This window comes from Malania oleifera, chromosome 6 (assembly GCF_029873635.1).
Source record: "Malania oleifera isolate guangnan ecotype guangnan chromosome 6, ASM2987363v1, whole genome shotgun sequence".
Lineage (NCBI taxonomy): Eukaryota > Viridiplantae > Streptophyta > Magnoliopsida > Santalales > Ximeniaceae > Malania > Malania oleifera.
Window position 1 is genome coordinate 41658720 of NC_080422.1, and position 8242 is coordinate 41666961.

Here is an 8242-nt window from a genome sequence, read left to right on the forward strand (position 1 = left end):
TGTCATTTCAAATGTTGAAGGTAATTTTTGGAACTTCTTAACATTCCTATTATCTGACTTTGAATTTATTTGAACAAGGAAAGAAAAATAAACATGTGTGCACTGGGGAATCCAGCAAATCAAAGTTATGAAAGGAATAACACTCACAATATGCCATCCACACACGTCTAGCCTATGGCATTCTTCAAACCAAACACTCCCATCTTCTCACAAAAACCACTAGAACAAAAATTAATTACCTCCAAACAATGAAAAATACAATAACATAAATCTTAATATCAACACAAAACATGAATTGAAGCTACTAAATCAATCCAAGGATACAAATCCCCTTTCTCTAGGCAATTAGCTACGTTACCACCACCCTACTCTGTTTTTCTTCTCCCACTCTGCACACCCAACTAGACCTCCAAAGAGAAAAATGAAAATTACAGAGCATCCCTGATTGTCACAAAATGTGAATCAGAATCAGAATCAGGCAGAGCATTCTGCCCAGCCTTCCTCCTGGTCGCGCCGGGTAGATTTTTCAATCTTCGACGCACGTGCGAGCCTCGACGCGGCGGCCAATATCAGTTTCGCCGGCACGCCCGACACGTCCTCCAGGCGCCTCAGATTCTGCCACGTGGACGCCGATGCGCCCACACAAGCTCTCAAACTGAACCACAGTGCGGCCGCCAGCGATGCCCGCAAGGGCAAGACCGTCAACTTACACAAACACGCACCCATGGCGCTTGCTACCATCGCGGAGGTGCAGCTTCCGCTCAGCCCCAGCCTCGTGCACCAATTGACCAAAACGCCCTCCAACTTCGCCTCCGCCTTCGACGGCGCGCTCCCTCTCAGGGTTCTTGTCCTCGCCTCGCTTCTCTTCTGCGTCTTCGCCGTCGCCAGCGACGCGACTTCGCCGAGGGATTTTGCCGGGAAACCGGCTTTCGGGCCGGAAACCTCCGTGACGGAGCTCGGCGAAGTGACTCGCTCTGTTCTTTGGTGATCAGCGTCGGCCTTCTTCGGAGCAGCGGCGAAAGACTTTGAGCTGCTGGACACACAAGCCGAGGACGAGGACGAGGAATCGGAATCGACGTCGTCGTCGTAGGGAGATTCCATCGAGCACGACGCGCAGATCGACCGGCGAGGCGGAAGCCCGACGCCGGCGACGCTGTTTCCGGCGAATCCGTCGCATTTGGAGCAGAGAGTACGGCGGACGTGGCGAGCTACGAGGAAGTTGGCCTCGTGAACCCTGGCGTCGCAGCTCCAGCAGAGGAACGCAGAATCAGAGGCGCAGTACAGGGCAGCTTCTCCATTGCAGAGCTCACAAATCCTGGGTCTCATTTTCTACAACTCTTTCGTTCTTATGCCCCACAGAAAGAAGACTTGAAATTAAATTATGGAAACCTTTTGTTCGTCGTAGTTTTCCGTCAATTTGGAGGGGGGGAGGGGAAGCCAGATTCCGGCAAAGTTGAGGCCAGAATGCGGCGAATCCCGATGAGCAGAGTTGGTCGCGGGAAAAACTTCAAAATAATAATGATCACGATCACTCCGTACAAGTTTAACGACAGCCTTGAAATTCAATTTCCGATTTAGGGGGAGAGAGAACCGAGGAAAGCCGGAGAAATAGAGAGAAAGAGATGAGGCATGAAAAAGGTGGGGAAAAGATTGGAGATCGAGAAAGCAGGAGATTCTGTGGTGCGAATGAAGGGCTTCTGAGAGAGAGAGAGAGAGAGAGAGAGAGAGAGAGAGAGGAATTATGGAAGAGCGAGAAGAGAGGGAGGCTGTGGTCTGAAAATCTTTCTTTGTAGGCAGAGGAGAGAAAGAGAGATTCCAGGAAAGCCAGAAGATTTTTTATTCTTTAACTCCATTTTTAAATTAGAGAGAGAGAGAGAGAGAGAGAGACTAGGGGGGGGTGGGGGGAGTGTGTGGGTGTATTTGGGGGTTGATTTTTGTGGGCAGTGTTGAATTTTGAACGGAGAGGCGGTGGAAACGCACACAGCCATAAACGCATGTCTGCGCTCTCTCTCTCTCCTAACCTCTTTTCCCTCGACAAACTCGTATTATTCTCTCTCTCTCTCTCTCTCTCTCTCTCTCTCTCTCTTATACGCGCTACCACTAAAATAAATAAGGCAAACGAATATTGGAAACTCAAAACAATATTAGAGTCACTTCAAGAAAATATATATATCATTTTTTTTATTTTTATTTAAAACTACTTAATTTTACTATTTTTATCTAACTTACATTTTATTTAATTTTTAATACTTATTTATAATAAATAAAAAGTTTTGAAAATTTTATATAAGTTTTTAAGGTAGCTTTCCTCTTGTAGTTGTAAAAATTGATTTGGATCGGAATCGTGGAGAGTCCAATGATATTTATTTAAACATTTAGCACTGCATTTGTATAATTAAAGACCTTATCTTTGAAATTAATTTTTTTTTATTTTGTGATAAAATTTCAAATAGTATGCTGTTAGAAAATAACTAACATAATTTAAAATTTGAATTCAACAGTTATGATTATTTGGAAAGGTAAAATTGATAACCCGTCTAAAAGTGATATAATAAAATAAAACGAAATGTGTTCAATACTCTTTCTCACTTATTTCTTCTATGGTCCAGCCTATTATTTTTAGAAATGTCTATAAAAATATCTTAAAATTTGTTGCTTGCCATGTTTATTTCTAACTTAGCACTAATTTACATAATCTTTTCTTATAATAAGTTCATCACGACAAATATTACTTTCAAGATAATGAATTATTAATACTCGGAGCCACATAGTTTTCTAAAACCTTTTGGCCCAAACATTCCTCTCTCTCTCTCTCTCTCTCTCTCTCTCTCTCTCTCTCTCTCTCTCTCTCACACACACACACATGCATAGTCATCTCATCTTTCTGAGGCAAAATATGCATTTAAATTTTTACAAATTTAAATTTTTACAATGATATTTGAAATCTAAGTATAACGGTAGAGCAATGCTTGATAATTTTTATTTTCTTTTCATAGATGGACACTTGACTAAAAATTTATCATAAATTATTAGTTACAATATTTAAAATATCTTCTTCTTCAAATCATTTTAAAATTTTAATTTGAAAGTTTAAATACAATCTCAAGTACTCATATTTATAATTCATCCTATTTTTTATTTTTCAATTTTGCCTCTATTTGAATCAAATAATTCGTTTGAGAAAAAGCGAAGAAAAGAAAATGGAAGAGATCCATTTTTCATTATATTTTTTTCGTATGAAATATAATTAAGAATATAAATTTGTTTAAACATGCTTAAAAATTAAGAAAAATTAAATATTAATTCTCAATACGTTCCGGAGGCTCATCTCTATATGGGGTGAATCTTCCTACCAACTCGACAAGAATGGCAGACTCAAAATGTAAAACTTGTATTTTGGGGATGAGATGTGGGTCAACCATATATCAACAAAGTTGACACTAACCTACTTTATTTTAAGTGAGGTTAGAATACCTAATGATTTACTACGAGTAGATTGATCAACTGGCTAACCTAGGGTTTAAGAAACCGATAGTCAATGACCTATGCCCACAGCCAAGTCTGGGAGTGTGGTAAATAAAATAAATTGATACAACGAATTTAAAATAAAAAAGGATTTTTCTGGCTACTGCATATTTTTTTCATAATTGATTTGAAATTTAAAAGAAACTTTTTATGATTTTTAAGCTTAAAACATATTTATTAAATTAAATAAAAAAAAGAACAAAAAAAAAAAAACATGACGAACTAGTCGACCAGTTTGCATAAGGCAATCAATCGGTTCGGGTGGATCATTATAAGTTTCACACGTTCTGCGCACATGACACACACATGGGGGAACTGTGCGACTCTGGTCATGTTCTCCTCTTCTCATAACCATAAACAACGTTGTCACCTTATACTCCTCTTTCTGACCATTTTGGATAGTCATTTCATGTCGGGCCAACTCCATCGGACTCCTTTGGCCACCACAAACCTTTTTCAAACCTTCAAAAACACTAGAACCCTAAAAAACAAATACCATTAAGAGCATGGCCAGTTGTCACTGACAATAATAGCGACGACCTAAGTCCTAGCCTTCCAAGGTATGTTTTTACTTGCTAAATATCTATTTGAGTCATTTGACCCTCCAAAACCTACATAGACCCTCAAAATCCTTCCATGCAAGCTTAGACCCCTCGAACTCTGTCTCTTTCTCTCTCTCTCTCTCTCTCTCTCTCTCTCTCTCTCTCTCTCTCTCTCTCTTATCCAATCCTATCTCTCTCTCTCTCTCTTCTTCTTCTTTTTTCTATTTTTCCTGCTAGTTTTGACCTTCTTCGACCCTAGCCTAGTCTCATATGAGTATGACACCAAAGAAAACTCTAGCTTGGAGTAATCTTCATGCCAACCCTAGTTAAACTTCCTTTGAATCATAAGAAATCCTTGAACATATTCTTGTTAGTACCACAGGAGTTCATGGGTGGGCTTAATACATATGATTGGGCACCAAGTTGACCCAAAAGTTTAAGCCTATTGGGTCTTGGGCCCAACCATGTATATAAGCACCCATCATCTACTCAAATATTCCAATATAGGACAAACTCATAAGTGGAATTCTCAACATCTCCCCTTCACTTATGAGTTCCAACTACTCCCCCTTGAACGAAAACCCGTCTCCTTTATGAAACTAAGTCAAATTCCCTAATAGTTGCTCAAGTGGGCCTTACCACTGGCACCTTACATGTCTTGGATTGCATTGCACGTACCTCTAAACCAATCTTATCTCCCACGTCTTGACCCTATTTGGATCCATCCCAGACCTAGATAATCCTTATTGGACTCGGTCACACACTTGGTCCTCCAATTGTTAACATGTCAGGAGAATTAGCTTCATGTCTCAACTTTTATGATGTCGTTCACCCAGAGTTACGAATCGTAGGCTCTGATACCACTTGTTAGCACTAAAGGAGTTTATGGGTGGGTTTGATACACATGAGTGAACATCAACTAGACCTAAAGGCTTAAACTTTTGGGTCAATTTGGTGTTCATCCATGTGTATCAAGCCCACCCATGGGCTCCTTCGGTGCTAACAAGCACCAACACTCCAGCGCATCAAAACTGGCTCTCCACAACTCATCAAGGTTGTTTATCTCTACGGCTCATCAAGGGCTCATCAAGGCTCATCAAGACTCCGTTTCCATTTCAACTCAACAATTCTAATGGACTTATCTTGATGCAAACACCCTAAAAATCAAGCTTTTAACACAACATGTTGTAAAGAAAATTCTGTTTTATCTCATTCATGAAGAACATCATAAAGATTGCACCTTTAGCATACAATTAGAGTGATTTTGCAATATCATCATGTATGCATACGGAATAATGCAAAGAAGTATTAGAATGAGAGATTTAACTTGTTATTCTTGAAATGTTGATCTCTCCAACCTTTGAATAGGCTTTTCACTCTCTTTGCTTAAATATTCAACCTTCTAGTTTCAAGTTTTCCTCTCCAATCTTCTTCTTTTATTCCTTTCTCTTCCTTTCCTCTCTTGCTCTTTTTCTCTTACTCTCTTCCTTTCTCTTGTAGTGAATCTCTTGTAGTGAACATATATTCCAATTCTCTTGTGTATGCCCCCTCCTCCATCCTAGCTCCTTAGCTCCTTCTTATAAGCAAAGAGGCTAGGATTTTAAGCCAAAAACCCAAGCATTCCCAAAGTACCCACCCAAGTACCCATAAAGGTTCTTATTTTCACCAAATTATCATTAAAAATGAATTTAGACTTAAAATTTAAAGAAATTAAGCCCAAAAGCACCCAACTTAGATTTTATAAACTCATAAAAATATATCAATCTCCTAAATTTCAAAAATTGGGTTTGGAATTGGTCTAGATAAAAATGGGTAACAATATTAATGATAAGTGATAAGTAAAATGAATTTATTGCTTATTGATTTTTTATATATTTATTTTTTCTAATTCACTCTTTATTCCCATTATCTAATTTATTTACCCTTATTTAATTTTAATAAAAACAATGTAACATTTTTAGTAAAAGAATTCTTTACATAGCGATAGAGTGTACCTCCATTGTCCCTAACATATCAACCTCTACAATATAGGGCTCTTATATTAAAAATTTCAAACTTTAATTTTAACAAGGAATAAGAAAGGGATCGCCAAATCAGGGAACAAATTACCCTTTTTGTTCTAAAAAGGGTCACAATAAACCGAAACAGGAGGGTACTTCGTCACCTTATTCAACTATCTATACCATTATTATAGGAGGAGGAAACCGTCTTTAATAATCAATTTTCTTCCTTGTTTACCAATTTATTCTTAGAATTCAAAATTTATTATTTAATTAATAATATATTCAACACACCATTGTCCCTAACATATCAACCTCTACAATATAGGGCTCTTATATTAAAAATTTCAAACTTTAATTTTAACAAGGAATAAGAAAGGGATCGCCAAATCAGGGAACAAATTACCCTTTTTGTTCTAAAAAGGGTCACAATAAACCGAAACAGGAGGGTACTTCGTCACCTTATTCAACTATCTATACCATTATTATAGTAGGAGGAAACCGTTTTTAATAATCAATTTTCTTCCTTGTTTACCAATTTATTCTTAGAATTCAAAATTTATTATTTAATTAATAATATATTCAACACATGTATAAATGAATAATCGGGAAGACTATTTTCAATGTTGAATTTCTTTTCTTTTTCGTGATTGGAGGCTGAGGCTATACTTGAAGCTACATAATGAGGTGTAGCTCATATTATATCCTATATCCTTTTCCACCTACTCCCACATTTAAATACAACATAAAAATCCAAAACTTTATCCATTGTTTTTTTTAGTAAGAAACTTAAAATTTGAATATTTAGAATGTCTCCATAATTCAGCATCTTTTCTAAAAATGAAAGGTTCATAAATAGATTTAAATTTTAAATTTCAAAAATATATCAGCAATTTTTTTTTTCAAAATAATAAAAAATTAGAAGATAATGGAGCACACATATATTGCAGGGCTTAGGCTTGTATATGGGTCAATGAGTTTCCTTTGATGTCCCTATTAAAAGGTGAGTAAAACATAAATTTACACCTAAATGGTTAATTATTGGGTTATAAATAGGAACTAATTATGAATATAAATTTATTTTAATTTTTCTTTATTATTTCAATTATATGTATGAATTATTTTTTTTTTAAAACACATACCCTATAATATTTTGATTCATGTGATTTTTTTTTTTTTTTGAAAGGCAGATATTCGATTACTTATTATTTCTCTCTTCAATATTCCAACAATAAAATAGGCTATTTTTGGGCACATGAATGAATTTGGGTTGTGGGCAAGTGTCGAATGGCGTGTGGTTTAAATAACTCAATGGGTATACATGTTGTAACGCCCCAAAAAACAATATACATATAAGTGTATATGAACATAATTAGTACACGTGAATGTCGAAAATCAACTAAATAATGTTTAAAATTAATTCCCTTTAATGAGAAATGTTATGTATATTATAGGAAAGAAAGAGAGTAAGATATAGTGATCCTTAAAAAAAATTAATTAATTAATTAATAACTATTAATTATATAATATAATAATATATTAATATAATATTATAATATTATAATATTATAATATATATATATATATATGTTAGTTCCTGAAGCTTTTGATTACAAATTACCCCCCCTTTCACGAATACTCTCTCTCTCTCTCTCTCTCTCTCCCTCCTCAAACTCTCTCTCTCTCTCTCTAAGATTTCTGTCCGTCGATAAACCAAATCGAAAAATGAACATCATATCCGGGTCCCAGCTTCGCTCCTGAACGTTTTAACTGGAGTGAATTCATTGTTGGGATGTTGTAAGCACCACTCTAGAGTTAAGGTAAAGGGAATAGATTATGTCAGGTTTATTTTTAAAATATTTTCGATTAAATTTGAATACGTGAATTTAATGAGATTTGTGCTATTTAAAATATGTCCGATTTAAATGGAGTATGTGAAATTAATTATATCTATGTTTAGATTTTATTTTAAAAATATGTCTGAATTAAATTAAACTGCGGGGTTTTGATCATATTTGGGTATTTAAATATATTGGGGATTAAATTTAAAAACGGGGAGTTGATCACATTATAATTAAATTTACCAATTATATATTTTGAAATTTTAGGAGGCAATTTTGTGAATTATAATTATTGAATAAATTGTGTGGCATGAGTATGTCCATTTTCACTACA

General features: G+C 35.7%; 1 protein-coding gene across 1 annotated transcript; it reads right to left on the reverse strand.

Moving 5' to 3' along the window:
• Positions 1-204: 204 nt before the first annotated feature.
• On the reverse strand, positions 205-2072 carry LOC131157069 (B-box zinc finger protein 32). Its single transcript, XM_058110934.1, has one exon. It carries the CDS (start codon positions 1324-1326, stop codon positions 475-477), a length of 852 nt encoding a protein of 283 aa, XP_057966917.1. The 5' UTR covers positions 1327-2072; the 3' UTR covers positions 205-474.
• Positions 2073-8242: the final 6170 nt, after the last annotated feature.

Coding starts and splice junctions, on each gene's coding strand:
- LOC131157069 (XM_058110934.1), bottom strand. CDS start 1,326: ATGAGACCCAGGATTTGTGAGCTCTGCAATGGAGAAGCTGCCCTGTAC.